This window comes from Plectropomus leopardus, chromosome 4, assembly GCF_026936395.1.
Source record: "Plectropomus leopardus strain MGB_pleo_1.0 chromosome 4, ASM2693639v1, whole genome shotgun sequence".
Lineage (NCBI taxonomy): Eukaryota > Metazoa > Chordata > Actinopteri > Perciformes > Serranidae > Plectropomus > Plectropomus leopardus.
The window spans coordinates 5,183,998-5,203,414 of NC_142179.1; the positions used below are offsets into that span (position 1 = coordinate 5,183,998).

General features: G+C 39.3%; 1 protein-coding gene across 3 annotated transcripts in view; it reads right to left on the bottom strand.

The window, feature by feature from the left end:
- Positions 1-897: 897 nt before the first annotated feature.
- ypel1 (yippee-like 1) overlaps positions 898-19,417 on the bottom strand; it is a 45,911-nt gene continuing 27,391 nt past the window's right edge. For all 3 annotated transcript variants that reach the window (XM_042489043.2, XM_088076360.1, XM_042489042.2), the window contains exons 3-5: positions 13,854-13,897; positions 10,654-10,762; positions 898-6,890 (exon numbers count right to left, since the gene is read on the bottom strand). In XM_042489043.2, the coding sequence (XP_042344977.1) occupies positions 6,801-6,890; positions 10,654-10,762; positions 13,854-13,897 (243 nt within the window). In that variant the 3' untranslated portion in view covers positions 898-6,800. The remainder of the gene's footprint in view (positions 6,891-10,653; positions 10,763-13,853; positions 13,898-19,417) is intronic.

A 19,417-nucleotide genomic window follows, 5' to 3' on the forward strand; every position in this document is an offset into this window, starting at 1 on the left:
ACACACACCATGGCATAGAATGGTGTAAAAACGGCCAAAAACATCATAATATTGCATGTCGAAAGAATGACTCGAAAAGCAAGGCTATAGTATGGCAAAAATGTCAAAAAATGACATGTCTTAAAAACTATTGAAAACAGCGTGTATCAGCACGCTATTTTATGCAGTTTTTCAACTGTGTCCAGCTGTTTTTGGGACCATGTCATTGTTTGGCATTTTAAGCCATACTATAGTTTTGGTTTTGGGTCTTCTTTTTCGATATGCCATTTTATGGTGTTTTTGGCCGTTTTTGCAACTTTCTTCGTAATGGCGTGTCATGACGTTGAAAAAACAGTTGACAGTACGTGGTATTTTATTAATTTTTTTTTTTAAGTTATAATATACTGATCAAATGTTATCATTGCTTTAACTATGTACAATACTTTGAAGTTTTTATGAGTTTTTAATGAAATGCGACAACATGACTTATGATGGTATCAACAACATATCGTACTGGGTTTTCATGATATACTTTACTGTGACGTTTTTGTCAATTTTCAAATGATGAATTTTTTTATCTTATTTTCATCTTTTCAATGACATACTATATGACACTTTAATGACACACGATCTGAAGATCTAATCAGTTAATTGTTGAGTCCAAGCGTTTGTTTGTGCCAAATTTTCAGAACTTAACTAAAATCTATACTATTCCCCTAAAAAGTGTTCTTAAGATATCACGTTCAAAAGAAGGAGTGTCACAGATACGTATGGACAGACGTATTGACGGACAATGTGGATGTGGATTTGTAAGGACGGACGGACAAGCCAAAAACGTAATGCCTCCAGCCTTGGCTTTCACTGGCCCAGAGGCATAATTAGCCGTATCGTCAAAATGATCGACAACGTCACACAATCCACATCTTAATGCCATTGAAAATTTATTGTGATATCTGATAGTTTACATTAGAGTGAAAACAGACATGTGACATGGCTTTACTAAGACAGAATGCAAAGCAATGTAGTCAAATAAAAAGCATATAATATTTTGTTTTAAATTTAGGAAAAATAATAATAAAACAGGCACGACATATAGCCATTATAAATACAACATGCTTCAGACCTTAAACTGTAGTTTAACAGTCCTAAGAAAAGAACTTGTACAGTCTTTTCCCCTGCATACCCATCTTGCCTTTGATCAACATCCTTTCAGGTATGTTTTTTAGAAAGTAACAGAGCTCAAAAAGTAAGAGGCCAGTGTCACAATAAAAACAAAAATAACAATAAAAAGTAAACAGTTTTTTCAGCAGCAAATATCTACATTTTTCTTCCAGGCTGCTTTGACAAACATTCTACAGAAAGACAATGTCATACGCGACAGGATTTCTCCTCTTTAATTTTGGTATCGCAGTTAAAATGTCCAGGAGACGCTCGATCCCCGGCTTACTTTCCTGCCCACTGACACATGACACTGATGCATTCGATAGAACCTGGTTCTTATTTGGTACAACACCGGCGGTGACACTGGCAACTGCTTTTTGTTGGTTCGACTAAAACTGATCGAAGGGAGAGTTTAGAGGCTCTGCAAGCGACCGCTGCTGGCGCCAACTTTGAGGTCCTTTGGAGGAACTGGCTGCTTTTGTGTAACCGTCGGTCCATTCAGTAACAATTTAAGAGGACGTAAATGTCTTTAAGGTCAGATTTTTGTCATCAGTGCCGTTTGTTTAGTTTTAACTCGAACATTTTATCAAATGGCCGAGTTTCGACATTGATGTGTTCATCATGTTGGCCGATAAAGGCCAGATAAAAGCTGCATCGCAATTCAGGAGCTGCAACCTTCGGAAAGGACGAAGCCCTTAAAAGTGAGTCCTTCGGAAGAACTGAAGGCCGATGTTGCCTCAGGAACATGAAACCAATGGTACATTCAGGCGCCCCTCCTCTACTCCTAAAGTCAATTGAAAATTGACAAAATAATCACACTACAAAGTCCATTTGGTAGCTGTTGAGCACTGACAGACTTATAGGCCCCTGATCAGACAGAGTGTATTCTGCAACCTGTAAAACTGTCAGCTGTCTTAGCTTAAACACTACTTTGCTGTGAAGTAAACGCATAGATCTGTACCTTAAAATCTGCATGGAAAAAGGAAAGCTGAAGGACATGAATTTGACGCTTTTTTGCATTTCCTAGAATAGCGAAGGAATAATCCACCTTACTCTGCGTCTGACTGGCTAACTCTCACATTCTTAATGTAACCAATCCCACTCCTCTTGCCTAAACCTACCAATCCAAGCAAAGAAGGCAACAAGTACGAGCAAATCAAAGGGAGAGTAGAGTGAGCGATTTCTTTGCTATCCTAGGATTTGCAAATTTGCCTCCAGGATTGGTTACAGGGAAACGAGATCTGTGAGACCCCGGGAAAGAGGGGAAATCAAAGAGAGTACCATTGGCTGCTCCAGGAGCTTTGCCTGGATGATGGTCGGTACGAAACTTATTTTGGGATGAACGTTGGACAATCTGACAATCAGCTGTCAATTGTGAGGTCTGATAACGGCTGGTAAAACTTTACAAAGTAGTCGAAGCTAAAGTTTGTTCAAATATGTCAACAACGAGAAAAAAACACTAATTACATTTTGGCATTTTCCTGCTTTGAGTTGATGTGTTCAGGGCGCTTCTGCAAAAACACACCGTGCTCAGCAACGCAAAAAGACGTCCCAGGTTGCTGACACATCCTGTCTAATCAGGACATACGCAAACGCAGATGAGCTCTCTAAAAAAGCGGCATATTTGAACAAATACAGTTACCAAGTCCCATTGGCTGGGAAAAATCGTAACATGATCGAACACTCAAAAACAGCTGCTAAATGGACCTTTTGAGATTATTTCATCAACAGCTGTTTTCAGGGCCAAGAATGAACTTTCAGTCTCAGTAGTTTTTCAAGTTTATCACCAGGAAATGGCTGACAAAGTGGTGAATACCGAGTCGTAAACTCAGTTCATGAAATGTAGCCAGTTTAACAGAAAATCAATGAGGTCACGTTGTACTTTCCAGACTTTACAAACTGACTAAGGCCGCTTGAATGAACCATTTTAAGAGACATCGGTGATTCACGGTGTACTGGAGTGCACTTCTACATCACTGCAGCCACTAGGCGTCTGCATAAATAAGAATTTCAGCTGCAGTTGCTCTTCGAAGAACAAGCGTGCAGTGGATTGTGGGACATGGAGTGCTGCATTTGAAGGAGTGTTTTTAAATGAAACAGACAATATTCGACCTGTTTAGAGGTTTGAAATGCAAACTTTAAAGGATGCAGCTTCAGAACTGAGATGCAGCAACAAGTGGCTAACATTATCAAACCTATAGATCAGAGAAGTAACAGTTAAGTTTTGGTGAAAACCAGCACGAAAATTAATAAATTCTCACAAAATAAAATCAGATACTCACAGCCAGCTTTGCTTAAGAACATAGGACCTCCAATATGGCAGCCAGAAGGTGCATTTCATCACCTGAAAGCCCTCTACACAGGAGACTGACTGTGGTGGCGAAAGGGTCTTGGTAAAGGCTCTCCCTGCGACATGGTGGGAGATTCCAGCTCGCCCTCAACGTCTACATGGCTCAGCAGAGACCTAAACATCGGCCCTCTAACGGGCTCTCACCACACAAGCTAAATAAACAAGCTAACAGAAAAAAAAATCCAAAACGAAATAGGGATAAATCACTTCCAAACAAACTAACCTGGCTCTCGACCTCACAGATCACCGGGAGAGAAACCAAACAGCTGCAAAAGAAAAAAAGAAAAACAGAACAAATGAAAACACTTCCAAACCAAAAAAAAAAGGAAAAACAAAAAGAGAAATAAACTGTCTGAGGAAAAGAAACTAAACATTCACTTTTGTGTGCAGGCGTGCATGTGGGCTAATACACATGCACACACACACATACAGACACACACACATACAGACACACACAGCCAGAGGTACAGTGAACAAAAGTGCTTCAAGTTGGGGAAGTAAAAGAACTAACCCAGTAGAAATACGTATAAAACCTTAAATATGTTACTTTATGTACAAAAACTGTAACACGGGCCAATATCTCAGCTGTTTATGTCTTTATATTTTCAAGTAGGTATCACTGCTAACTAGTAAGGGTTTGCATTGTCATCGTTTTTAGGATAAAAGGTCGTGTGATCTGACTGACCTTGCCGGCAAAGTAATCAATCACTGCTGTTTTTTTTTTGTTTGTTTTTTTTTTAAATCTCTCCCATCCCGCCCTGCCCCACCTCCACCATCTCATTTTCTGTCCTTCTAATAAAAAGTCAAACAAGCCCTGGGCATCCAACATATTCCAGACCTCCTATTTATACTAAATAATATACTGAATATCTGTCTTTGCACCTCTAAATCTTAAAAATATAAGTGTGTATGTATACCAAGTCTCTTGTCAATAAAAGAAAAACAAAGGGAAGAGCTCTTTGAGGATTTTGGTGTTTTTCTGAGGGCCACTTTTTTTGAACCAGAAGGGGGGGAAGACACATCGGTTCACACAAAGATTTTCGGAGTTATGCACTGCACAACAGAAAAATAACAGGGGAGGCTGTTCATGTTTTGAAGAGGCACAAGATTCATACGGCTTAGAGGCAAATCATAAACGCTCTGTGAGAGAGAGAGACGGAGAAGCGTATAAAGTGCAAAAGACCTACGAGAGCGGGAAGGAAATGGCGGGATTTCTAAGATAGCAGCAAAGAATCATGGGAAACTTTTCTCAAGCAGAGGAAAAGCAGAATTTGGTGAAACCTGAGAAATTTGGCTGGATTTCTGAAAACGATATATTGGAAACAGGTTATGAGCAACAAGAGAAGAAATGACCCAAAAAAAGCAAGAAATTACTAAAAAAGTATGAGAAAATTACCTTGAGATTAGCACAACAACAAAAAAAACAAAGGAAGGTGCTTGAAAATGATATAGTTTTGTAAAATAATTTAAAATACATAACTAAGATAATTATAAATATAGTTTACTGGACACATTCCCCTAGCTTTTCTAAAAACAGTTGCTTGTAATTTGTAGGTGACTTCTCGCCAAGTTGCTCATTGCCTTTTTTCTCATATTTTTAAAAGAAATCAAGATATTTTCCTCAGAATTCGAATGTTTAAATACTTGGTAAAGTGTGTGCACGGGGCACAAGAAAATTGATGTTGCTCCAGGTTTCAGGAGTTAATTTAATCAGTTTCAAGGGTTAATTCAAATGATTAAGAAGCATCTTAAGAGAAACGACGAAAACCCCTCCAACCGTCCAGGTCAAACTTTCTTTCCGTCCGCAACAATCTGTCTGTGAGAAGGCCATTTTAAAAAAACAAAAACGAAGAGTTGAACGTTTGCCTCTAAACTGCGATGAACCAAAGGCCTCTGCAAAGTGCAAACGAAGTAGCATCGTTCAAGTATGTCACTGTGTAATGCGTGACCACACACACTCACACACACACACAATGCATATATACACACGGTCATATGCATATATACATATGTGCATGACGGCAAATATAAATTCAGAATCCATGTTCCAATATCTACGTACTACGAAGATTTTCATAGTATTTATGGATATGTCATCATGTGTGTATATATATTCATATGTGTCTCTTATTGTTTCATTACTAGACAATGGAATAATACAGTCTGCCCTGATGCTTTATGACATGTGGCCACTGATGTCAGGTTCTCCGGTCTAGAAGTATTTCTGCTCCTTTTTATATCATGGTACTGCTGCAAAATGGGACCAGCCACAATCGCACTTATCCAAACACTACAAATATTTATATATCTATATATGTATATATTTATATGTATATATATATATATAAATGTATATATATAACCATTTATGCCCAACAAATAGGTGCTGCTTCTAATGTATTTTGGGTGCTGAAAAGTACCAGAAAGGGGGGGATATTAAAAATATTCATAAGAAAGAAATAAAAGATAAAAACTAGGAAAAAAATAGGAATAAAATCCCACACTACTGCAATCCCATCCTTTGCCACTTAAAAAAAAAAAAAAAAAAGCAAGATGCTGCTACATATTTGTAACTACAATAAACTCCCTTTCCCCTCCGTTCCTCACCCGTCCCTGATTGCTCATTTGGACATTAGCAAAGAAAAGCATGCTCAGCTATAGGCAGAGATACAACAGGCCGAAAAATAAAAATAAAAACAACTAAAACAAAGATGACAGACTTGACAAGGAAATAAAATGCTAACCAGTAACATCCATCTGCCATCAAACCAAAAAACCTTACCAAACCAGAAGTTAAAAACTAGAGCAAATAACATTAAAATAATCATCGTCCATCTCGCTCGGCGGGCCAAATAAAGAAAATGTCCCCTCGGTGAAGTCTATCTCTGTTCGCATAGTGGTCGCCATTATCACCACAATCACTTGTAAGCGTGGTTCGGTGGGGGAAAGGGGTGAGAGTGAGCGGGTGGATCAAACCTGAAAAGGTCCGGCGCTGCGAAGGAGAACACACAATCTTTAACGACTCCTGTGAAGTGATTTTTCAACAGTTGCTCCACTTCCTCGTTTTTTTTTTTTTTAAATGTCATTTGTTCTGTTCAGTTTCACGATGAGCAGGTGTGTGTGTGTGTGTGTGTGTATGTGTGTGTGTGTGTGTGTGTGCACGTGAAGGAGGCGAGCGGGTTGTGGAGGTTTTTTTAGTTTTTTTTGTAGAGGGGGTTCTGGGGAGGAGGGGTCAGGGTGGTCGATGGTTGTCGCTCCTCGCAGTTCAATAAAGAGCATTCCAAGGTCAGAGAAAGAAAAAAAAGGAGCGTCACTCCCATCCGTTGTCCTTGATCATGTGAGCCAGCTCGATGATGAACTTTCCCTCTTTGTACTTTTGACTGCTCTCAAATGCGTGTTCCTTAAAAACAAACAGAACAGAGAGAAAAACCAGTGAAAAGCAGTGGTGGAATTACAAACCCCAATTCCAATGAAGTTGGGACATTGTGTAAAACGTAAATAAAAACAGAATAAAATTATTTGCAAATCCTTTTCAACCTATATTTAATTGAATACACTATAAAGACAAGATATTTAATGTTCAAAATGATGAACTTTATAGTTTTTTTGCAAATATTCACTGAGGACACTAATTGTTGAAGCTTTGTAGGTGGAATTATTTCCCATTCTTGCTTGATGTACGACTTCAGCTGCTCAACAGTCCAAGGTCTCCGTTGTTGTATTTTGCGCTTCATAATGTGTCACACATTTTCAGTGGGAGAACTCTTTTACTACGAAGCCACGTTGTTGTTACACGTGCAGAATGTGGCTTTGCATTGTCTTGCTGAAATAAGCAGGGACGTCCCTGAAAAAGACGTTGCTTGGATGGCAGCAGATGTTGCTCCAAAACCTGTATGTACCTTTCAGCATTAATACTGCCTTCACAGATGGGCACTAACACACCCCCATAGCATCACAGATGCTGGCGGTTGAACTTTGCGCTGATAACAGTCTGGATGGTCCTTTTTCTCTTTGGCCCGGAGGACACAACGTCCATGATTTCCAAAGACAATTTGAAATGTGGACTCGTCAGACCACAGCACACTTCTCCACTTTGCGTCAGACCATCTTAGACGAGCTTGGGCCCTGAGAAGCTGGCGGCGTTTCTGGGTGTTGTTGATATATGGATTTTGCTTTGCATGGTAGAGTTTTAACTTGCCCTTGTAGATGTTGCGACGAATCGTGTTAACTGACAATCGTTTTCTGAAGTTTTCCTGAGCCCACGTGGTAATATCCTTTACAGAATGATGTCAGTTTTTAATGCAGCCGGTGATGGCACTTGTCAGATACTCTGAATCTTTTGATGATATTTTGGACTGTAGACGATGAAGTCCCTAAATTCCTTGCAAGTGGTGAATCTCGCCTCATCCTTGCTTGTGAACGACTGAGCCTTTCCGGGATGCTCCTTTTATACCCAATCATGACACTCACCTGTTTCCAATTAACCTGTTCACCTGTGTAATGATCCAAACAGGTGTTTGTGGAGCATTCCTCAACTTTCCCAGTCTTTTTTTGGAACGTGTGGCAGGCATCAACTTCAAAATGAGTGAATATTTGCAAAAAAAGGTTTAAAGTTTAGCAGTTTGAACATTAAATATCTCGTCTTTATAGTGTTTTCAATTGAATATAGGTTGAAAAGGATTTGCAAATCATTGTATTCTGTTTTTATTTACATTTTATACAAAATCCCAACTTCATTGGCACTGGAGTTTGTAGTATTTTACCAGTTTTGATAATTATGCTACTTTCTACTTCTAATTTTGGAAGTATTGTACTTTTCATTCCACTACAATTATCTGACAACTTTTATATAGTGTAGAAAATTAAGATTTTTGCACACGAGAGTTTATAAAATATGTTTTTTTGTTACCAACTACCCAACAGTTCATAATACTACAGCTGAAATGATCAATTGGGTAAACAATTTGTTAAAAATTAAACAAGTTAGTTCCGATCAAGCAATTTGATTGGTTGAGAGGCATTTCATGAGTGCTACTATACAGTACAACATCACTGAGACTTTTAACTCTGCATGTATCACTCCGCTTCACAGCTGTTCCAAACCGTTAATTAGGCAAACATTAACAGTTGGTGTTTATCTAACCTTACTGTGGATTGTATCTGTGTGTAGAGTGAGGAAATCTCGTTTGACCGGTATCATCGCTCAAAAAATACGTGAGCAAATTCCGCCTCATGCAAAAGCTCTCTAACTGCAGCCCAGGAGGGACCACCAGGGAATATCGCCGTTCCCTGGGAGTAAACCAGCTGTCACAGATGTTACGAGGATGTGCAGTGAGGCAGGGACACACTGGTCTTACACTAACCGCAGCCTTAGAGACATCGACATACACGAACTGTCTGATGCTGGACCCCAGGTCACAGCAGTGAGCGGACACACGCTGGACCGACGAACTGTCTGATAAAACCAACTCATCTGAATCACACAGGCCGCCAAAGTTTCTGTTAACTGTTACTCTTATTTCACTGGAAACAAAGAGATAAATGTCCATGATACTAAGCAGCTGGTCTGTGCATAACATGCAGACTTGGCTTCAACAGATCAGCAAGTTAGTGTGCAGGAAAATGTTTGTGCGTTGCTAGGCAACAGCTGTCACTTCCAGTGGCTGCAAAACAATTTGTGTCAGTGAAGGCAAAAAATCATTAAATAATCCATCAAATAATAGTCTGTTCTCGCTTATTACTTTCAACTAATAAATGGCACTTGTTGAACTGTCGTATAAAACCAATATCACATGAGAGGGAGTGTTGTTATACTGTATATCATCACAGCTGTGACCAAAATCACAGCACTCCCTCTCATGTGATATTGCTTAATTATTTGATCGATCCAGCTTCAACTAATCAAATCAATCAAAAGCAACTAATCCTGAAACGTGAGGTTTGGGTTTTTCTTTATCTAAATATCTCTAAGGTAGACTCTGATTTCTGAATGCTTACACCTGTTGATTAAATTATCCTTTATGTATAAGTTTGTTTCATCACAGGTTTGTCTGTAACTTCCTGAAGAAGGCTGGACACCGAAACGCGTTGAGGAATTAATAGTTTTTAATTTTGTTCTACTTTGGTTCCTTCCTGTTTTTTTTCTTCAAACTATTAATGTCACTGATTTTACTTTGGTATCATTTCTCCCACATGGAGTAACTCTCTGAAACATTTCTGTGATGCTGAAAAGGTTTAATATGCTTTTATGTAAATCACTGAGAACTCTTAAAAAAATGCATTTTCTAAACACTGCAGAGGAGGCGCACAACATGTAATAAAGAATACAATAACCCAGCGGTGAATTTGATCTTGAGTCAAACAGGCAGGAAGACAAATATGCATTTTTTCATCCGGCCTCATAATTATCTGAGAGAAGCAGGAAGTCTAGAGACGTGGGAGGGAAACAAAAAGCGCTTTTTAAGAACTGCAAATGAAGCGCTCCTCCAGTGACCAAATCACCTCCTTCTAATGTCTCAACTTCCTGTCTGACAACACATCTCCTGAGTGCTGTATGATTTCCGGCATGCGTCCCAGTCCTGCTGAGCTTCAGGAGAATCAAGGATGTCAATGTGCGTCTGCGTCTTTGATTATTTGCTCAGCTCTGCTTTGCCTTGTAAACCAGCTCTGCCCTGTTTTGCTTGCGGGGGCCTTTCGGAGACTCTCTAATTGTTTTTGTCACTGAAGCAGCGTCTTTAAGTGAGTCCCTGTCTTATACTTTGTTCAGTTATTTTACACCCTTCTATAGTCTTTTCAGACAATTACTGGGACAAGCCTCTTCAAAATGGCTTGACATTTAATCACTGTAGACTCTCAGAGGTACCAGTCTGGCTGTCTGCAGCCAACCTTTCGGCACTGTAATTATCTCGTGCTCTAGGAGACCACAGATCTGTGAGCCTAAACACAACCCTGAGCAAAAAAACCCATCACCATGGCATTAACAAGCAATGCTTTAATGAGAGCAACCTTGTTCCTTTGACCTGTAATGGCATCGTTTGTCCCCTCGCAAAGCCGAGAAACCACATCGTGGTGCAACAGCGCAGCGGCGGCCGTTATCTGCCGCATCAAGACGCATTAGGATGGGAGAGTACAAAGGGCTCGGGCGAAAGTTTAAAGGGACTTACATATTTCCAACCCAGGGTGGTTTTACAGTTTTCACAGTAGATATCAGCCACAGCATGTAAACCCGTGAGGAGTACCCGCTCCTCAGCTGGCCCGCAGCCGACATTCACCCTGCAGGGGAGAGAGGAAGTGGAGAAAAGGTCACGGAGGTCAGGGAGAGCAGAAGAAGAAGAGCTGATATCTTTTATTTAAAAGGTCCAGTGTGTCAAATTTTTTTTATCTACATTTTGCCAAACCTCAACAGCCGTGACAATGCATCCCAAATCCCCAAAAAAGTCGAAAATCTCAGAGGAAAATAGAGAATTTAATAGTGCATGTTTGCTTTCACCGCCAATGCTGCAAAGCTGTAAAGTGCCAAATAATGATAAATATTCTATTTCACACCTATAGTATGTATATGACCAAATTTTATCACCTTAACTACAAGGCTCAAATGTGTTTTGTGGAATTTTTTGGGGCCAAAAATGACTCTTCTGATAGTAAAGGTTGCCGACCCCTGGCTTAGACGCCCAAAAACTGTAAGAAAATAACTGTGAGAAAGTATAAAGTGGAAATGGAAATAATTTAGTGCCAACACTTCAAAAGTGCACTTAAATACAGAACTAAAATGATAAATATTTATCTCCTCAGATTTTGTTTTTTTCTGGAATTTTTTTCATACATTTGTACTCTTACTGCATGAGAAACACATTTTGACAAATATTGCAGTATGAATCTGGAGTTTAGTGAGAACGGTAATTTTTGCATTCCACTGTCACTAAAACAAAAGGAAATAATGTTATTTTTTGGGCATGTTCCCTCAGGTTTGAAATATAATTTGTAGGTCAGGTCATCTCTGTAGCACCATAATGGTATGTTGTGACACATTTGACTTTTATTAACCCTTTAACATCTGGACCGTCATCAGTTTTCTTGCATTCACACGTCTTTTACAAGCACTGAAAAAACAATGTATTGGTTTCTTTTAAAAAACATATTTTATTTCAAACAATTAAAGATAACAATAAAAAAAGAGTCTAAATCAGGGAAACAATACAAGGAAAGTGTCTGAAAAGGTGCTGCAAGAAACTAGGAAAAGTTTATAAGAAAATGACCTGAAAATCTGTTCTTTGTTTAGCTGTTTTAAAAGAGAAATATAATTATCAGAAGTGTATTACAAATAGTGGGAAAATCATTTGCTACAATAATTATAATAATTATTTTTACATATTTAAAATGACGTAAATATGTACACGTGTTTGTATATTAGCACCTATTTTTTCAAGTCATTCCCTTTTTTTTTTGCTAATTTTATGGTCATTTTTTTTCTTTTTACAGATTCCGTGCTTATTTTGAGCAATTTCTTGTCAAGTTGCTCATTACCTTCTCAAATTTTTCTCCTCTTTTTTCAAAAAAGAAAATTGCTCAGGTTTTAAAGGGTTAAACGATTGCAGCTCCTGTGATTTGGATATTGCATTTGGCCATATTGCCATTTTGATGATAATTCAACTAACTGTGCAGCCATATTTCTTATTGCACATTACACCTCTGCCTTTGAGTAATCACTGTGCTGCTGATTTGCCTTGAATTAAAGGAAATGCCACAGAAATTGTTATATGTAACCAAGCTACATATAAAAATCTGCAAAACTTTTATTTTACCACCAAATATATCTGGTTTTGGGCTTAATGTCTTTTTTTTAACCAGCAAAGCATTAAAACATTGTTGGCTGGATTTCACACTGTGGCATGATTGGAATGATTTATTTGGACTCCAGAGCCTGTCGAGTGCTTCTTTCATTCAACTCACTCTGACAGGTAGGAACAATGTAATACAGAGCCGGGTGGCACAAAGCAGTTGCAGCGTGACACCTGAAAATGTCTCAGACCTCTCGGGGAGGGCGAGAAACTTCTGTGCGGTTCATCAAGACTGAGAGCCAATGCCCAAAAACCAACCAAGCAAGAAATAAACCACTAAAAGAGGTTCACGGTTTTAAAGGGATGGATGTTAACCAGCAGTTCCCTGAGCTTCGACTGAAACGAATGTCTTTTGGATGTCTAGGTTACATTTAAACTTCGTTTCGGAAGCTTTTTAAGGACCTGAGTTGCCTTAAAATTAGGGCTGCATGATTAATCCAAAATAAATCACAATCTCGATTCATATGTTTATGCAATTTCATTTCTAATGACACTTGAGATGTTTTTTTTTTTAATTTAAGAGAGTTTTAAGTTGAAGTCAAGCATTTTAATTAATTTTGTCTGTTACAAGCTCTTCCTTAACAGCAAACATCTCAGACATTGTTATTTAACTTGAGCATCTAAGAGTGTTTTTGTTGAAAAATAAGAGTCGTGTGAGAGAATTGTGATCTCACATCTAAGGGAGAAAAATTGCAAATTGCAAGAAATAACTAAAAGGTGACAAGAAAAAATAACCTGAATATAACTAAAAGACAGGATAAGAGAGAGAGAGAGAGAAATATTAGAAAATACTTATTTAAAAAATAACTAATTAATTTATAATTATAAATTTGAATTTAATTATATTTAAATTTTTGGCACTTTTTTTAAACGCCCTTTATTTTTATTTTTTTTACCATTTGGCTTGTCTTTTTATGTTTGCTTATTTTCAGGTAAGCTTCTTGTAATTTTTTTTCTAATTCCTTTCTTATTTGGGGGTGATTTCTAGTTAAGCTGCTAGCTGCCTTCCTACCATGTGTTTGAACGCGATGAAGCCAATTTGCTCAGGTTTCAAGGTTAAGACACATTAAACCTCAAACTGCTCTTTCCATGGGTGTTTATATGAAGAGTTTATGTGAATTTTACCTCAATGTGCTGTGTTTTTGACTTTTTTTGTGGTTAGGAAAGAGACTTGTAGCTCCGTCTGCCTTTTCATTGTTTTAAGTTTTTTGCATTAAAGCATAATTTTGACATGGGTGCAGCCAAACAGCTGCACAAAAAAACAAGTGTGAAAGCATGTCAAAGGTGCAGATGATGAGGGGTTAATTGAACTCTGGTTTATACTTGAACAAATGCATGTTGTGTGAACTTGTTTTTTTAAACTCCATCCAACAACAGAGCTGCTTGTGAGTCCATGTAACTTTTATTTACAAGCCCTGGAGCACTTGTAAATTACTGTGTGAACCCGAATAAATGCACAGAAAGAGCAACAAAGCAAAGTTTTCCACTCTGGAGAAATACGGTGTAGGTGTGGGTATCATACTTACACTGAATTAAACAGGTAGGCTCTTCCTTGACTGCCTTGAAATGACTGGAAGGAGATAAAGAGAGAGAGAAAATCATGTAAGCAGACGATACATAGCTGCACCACACCACTGACTACAAGAATGTGGGCAACTGACGCCCTGGGGTGCTTTTCTCCCAGTAACTGCTGTGCATACTTGTTCTTCCACCTCGTCGAGGTTCCCACACACACGTTTGGCTGGAGGTAAGAAATAAAATGAGGCTCAGGGAGGCGGAAAAGTCTGAGCGAGTTTATCATCAACACGTCTAATTTTAATGATGACGAAAGAGATGTTGTTTCTCAAGAACTGAAGCTGGACATTAATTTCCTTGTTGCTCATTGTTAAATCAGACCAGAAAAAATAAACTCAAACTTCGACATTTCTTGCAAATTCGTAACTTTCTGCAAAAATATTGACTAGAAAATCATGTAAAAGGGTGTTGCCATGTTTAGAAAAACTCAAAATACAGGCCGAATGATGAGTTTTAAATTAAAGTAACTTGCCAAAATCAACGAAATTACACAAAATCTGATGTTTTGTCAGCTGCAAGCCCAAGATGTCAAGCTTCATTGTTGACAGGCAGCATTTCAGATATTCAGTGAATTTGCAGAACAACAAAGCAGCTTCTACAGCAGCGACTAACAGCTGATAGGAGAGGAGACTTTAATGCCTGAACAATGACGAGAATCCGAACGCTCTGAGCGAAATGTCAATAAAAACACAGCCAAGATGCAGTTGGTTACTAAGTAAACTGTACACACACACACACACACACAGCTGATAACAATACTGATGATTTAATGATCCTGTTAAAACCAAACACACGCTGAAAACCTGTTAGCTCGAATGCACAGTGGGATAAGTATGTTAAAAGTCCCCTGTGGAGTTCTTCTTCTAAACAAATACTGTTCTGTTTACATTCAGTGTCCCAGTGTGTGTGTGTGTGTGTGTGTGTGTGTGTGTGTGTGTGTGTGTGTGTGTGTGTGTGTGTGTGTGTGTGTCCTTGAGGCGTAACAAATGTGTTTTAATGCATTTCCTTCCAAATGAGGCTGAAATTAAGATGCATGTCTCTGCAGATCTATGCAGAGAAAAGGTGTTTTGGGTAATCGCATTTTGCAGAAAAGTCATCTTGCACACCAAAATCTTGTCCTCAGATGACACCTTTGGACAGAGCCAAAAGACAAAAACGAATCCAAAATTTCAAGTCCAAATATTCTACTGGGAACAAAAAGGATAGGGGAAAAAAATGCAAGCACTTCATTGAAAAGTTGGATTTCAACATGGGATTTAGAGAAAAAATACGATAAAATGTTTGCTACTCTAAAAACAAGAAGTTGGAATATTGTTATCAGTGAAAAGATTTCCACAAAAATGACGACGGAAATGAAAAACAAAAACGGCATTTCAGTCTATTCTATAAAAGATATACAACATCATGGACTCAACCCCTTTATTCTTCTCTGCTATTCCAGTTTAAACCTGAAACATTAATAAGTATAGTACATTTATTTTGAACAAAGTGATGAAGAAAGTTCTTCACAAAGAAATTAAAAGTTCAGATTCATACAAGAAATGATAATAAATGTATAAATAAGTTGACACACAACACAAAAATCCATCATGTTGTCGTGATGAGTGTGGGAGGTTAAAAAAATCGGTGTCTATAAATAACCTGCTGCCCGCCACTGAGTCCACACATGACGTTACTGTATATTAATGTAAACAGAGAGCAGTAAAGCCGTCACAGTGGGTGACGACAGAGCCTGCCAGGCTTCTCTCCTCCGGCCCCGTCATCCTCGGCCGGCAGACAGGCCCCAATCGGCTTTGCTTTTTCCATTGCAAATGAGTGCGGCAGATAAGTTTGTGGCTGCGGTTGAGGGCGCTGAGCTAATACCGCCTAATAGGAGCACCAGCTGCCTCCTCCTCCTCCTCCTCTGCTGACCACAGCCACCACCAACACCACCACCACCACTGAGGCTCAGGGGACGATTTGTTTAAGCATTTGTCAGAACTGTAAAAGTTTTATTTGAGATAATGGGTTTGGCTTGGAACTCATTCAAGAGCAGCAAGAGGAAGAAACAAAGAGGATCATTATTATTTTCTCTGCCCCCCTCCTCTGATCGCTGTAGGTGCTGATGTCTCACTGTTACATCCCCCGAGCTCATTGTTTGTGTTTGAAGAAAAGTCTGCACACACGTACAGTCGAGAGCCAAAAGACATGTGACCTTTAGCTGTGCGAGGGAACTAGGTCGGTCCCCGTGGAGTCAACAACAAGTCCTCGCCACAGTGTTTATCGTCCAGGGAGGGGGAGGAGGGGGTTACTCCATGTGACAAGAGCTGGGTGTCATATCTGAGCTTCACTGTGGCTCAGCCATCAACTTAACCACTGGCAAAAAGGGACGGCTCCGTCTCTCGCTGCCCTTATCTGTTTCCCACAGTCTATTTTTAATTTGGCAGCGTTTTTGTCTCCCTACCAGAGCTGCTTCGAGCTTCACCGTACTGTAGATCACTGGGCTACAAAAAACCCCAAAAAACATCAGGAGGCAGGAGGATGCTTGTCACATAACCTGTTAAGAATCTGCAAAATCCTACAAGATCAGTAAAAAAATTATAAATTTGGATCATGTTTTTTTGAAGGCAGACAGCAGCCAGACAGCTTTCGGGGGCTGCACTAACCCCCTCCAGACTCTCAACAATCCTATTAGACAGCCCGACAGGATCCTGCAAGGATTGTTTCCAAAATGTAAGAGCAGAGAGAGAATCATTTGCAGGCTGGAAGAACTCCCACAGGTTTTTTTTCTTTTGCTGCTTAATAAAACATGAGCAAACCGGGAGTGTGGTTACCGAGCTCGTTTTCCTTAAGCTGCTGCAATTGCATTTGTTTTAAAACGTTTGTTCCCAAGAAATGAATTCTACAAAGCAAATCTCAAAATCCCTGAATCCTCTTGACCACGCGGGACTGAAGGGAACAATACCTCGCACAGAGAAATCCACTCCTTCAGCCAAACGCACAAAATACAAATCCAACCCTGAGAGGCAAATATGCTTCAGCTGCAGACAGCGAGTGAGATCTGCGACGGTCTCGCAGACATACTGAATCTGATTTCAACAAAATTCACCAAAAAATGGGGGGTTATTTTTGGCCCTTGAGAAATAAAGATTAACTTGAGGCTATTAACAAACCTGCTGAGGTCGACTTTTACCATCTGTCTCAACAGATGCCTGACTGGGGTAGGTGAGGGTTCAACTCCAACTTAAATGCATCCACTTAAACCCAAAAAGCTATATTTAAATTCAGGTTAAGGGGAGTATTTTAAAGGATTAAAGGTCTGATATTCAGTCTTACACTATGTTCTGCAAAGCTTTGATGTAAAATCCATTTATGTAAGTACACCAACGATATTTTGAAAGGCCTAATCCTTATTGACCATATGTGAATAATTCACGAACATAATGTTGTTTAGGGCCAGGTATCATTTCAAAAATTACAATACCAGTACCAATACCACTACTCTTGAAGTCAAATGAAAATTCAGCTGTGTAAAATGCCACCAGACGCCAAGCGTGTAGCACAGTCATACTTTCTAATGTTTTGGTGGCATCTTGGCACGCTTACAGAATTATTTCACTCATATTAAACTGGGCCTTCTCTGCAGCAGAGACATGCCAGACAATGACCAGAGAAAACAGAGAAAAAGACCGTGGCATTGGCTTCTGTTCAAAAGGATGAAAAGCTACAACTACCAGAATGCATCAGACCAATAAACGCTCAACCAAAATGTAGGACAACAGTCTGATTTCGAGTAACAGCTCCAAGAGCCGGCGAAACAACACTAAATGACATAAGGAGGGATACCTAGGCACTAGTTAGATTGAGGGAGGTTTACCACAGTTCATCTACACATACTACCTTCATTGTTTTTATACAAAGCTAGTTAAAAAATTGGCAAAGTATCCCCACTTGGCAGTATCATGGTATTACTGTATACTATGGTATTTGGAAATTCTGTAGGTCTGATTTTGCCATAAATACAGCCACTCAACTTTCTACTAAACCTGTTGAATTGTAGTGCACAGCACGCGCCACCAGAGCTCAGTCTCCAATCTCTACTGGGGGATCAGGCAGCTGAGCTGAAAGAAACTGTGACACCTAATGGTGGAGGGATAAGTGAAAGGACTGTCAACAGCCGGCAGCCAACAGGGAGAGACAGTGAATGTTTTTGCATTTAACTTGGTGAATTAAGGATTAATTTTGACCAAACTAGAACTTGTTTAACGCTGCACACTTATATTGTCATACACCTTATATCCCAGTAAAATTTCAGGGGAGTATAAAGATATGAAATATTATTAAAAAAATAAAAACAAAACAACTCCCTCACAATCTGACACGTGAAAAAATGTCAGTCTTAAAAGAAATGGCATATCTGTCCTTTGTCAGGTTATGTTCATTAAGCGTTTTTGTGTGCTAAAAAAAAAAGCTAATTGGCACTAACCACTGCACTATGTGTAGCTGAGACTATTTAGACATGTATCAAAATATTAGACAAAGTGTCAATTTAATCTACTGGAAGTGCTAGAAGAAAACATAGGAAGAAACCAAAGTCACCCTGTAGGTTTCAGTGTGCAATTTTAATCCATCCTATTCTTGTTGAAATGTTTCACTTTGGACTAAAGTGGTGCACCGACTGAAGCCCCTTTGCTGGCGTAGCTTCTACATAGTTTAATAAAACCTTACTGACCTTTAATACACTTGGTTTAATTACGATATTAAGCGTTGGCGGGGGGGCAGTAACAAATTGACTGTCACGGTTACGTCAGTCACATGTACACCATAAGAGCGCTGGCAAACTTCCAGCTGGAAGAAGAAGAAGAAAAAAAAAAAAGCCCAAAAGGAAGTGCGTCTGTTATTAGCGAGAAAAGAAAAGTGTGATCAATCCATTAGAGGGGCTTCCATCAGTCTGATGGGTGGGACGAAGCCAAGGTGCTGAATAAAACACTCAGCCTCCTCCTCAGTATTCAGGCCGTGTCGTCCCGCTCCAGGACCACGTTCACACTGCAGGCCTCCGCTCTCAAAAGTGCCGCTCACACTGATATCTGATTTCAGGATGGTGCTCCTATCTGCTGCAGGATGTAACCCGTATTATCTGATAAAAATATGAACTGACGGCGATGGTGAAGAGATGCGGCGTGCTCAGGATGACAATGACAACAGATGTCGGATCTGATTTTGTGCCTGCGCTTCTTGTTTTCAGCATGTTTTGGGAAAAGGTTGACTGAAATAAAGTCAGCGATGATGTTTAACTTGTCCTTCATGCTGACGGAGCTTCGTCCAGTTGACCGTTCACTAGTGATTGTGCAATTACAGCTTAGAGACTGTGATGGGACAGTGTGCGTGGGGCTGTAGTTAGACGGATACTCTAGACTTAGAGAAAACCTTTCTCAAAAAAGAAAACCTTTCTCAAAGTCTTCTCAAAACAAAGACTAAAAGTTTTAGAACCTGGTTATTTCATTTGGTTTTGTCAGCTCTAAAGATCGCATGCCTT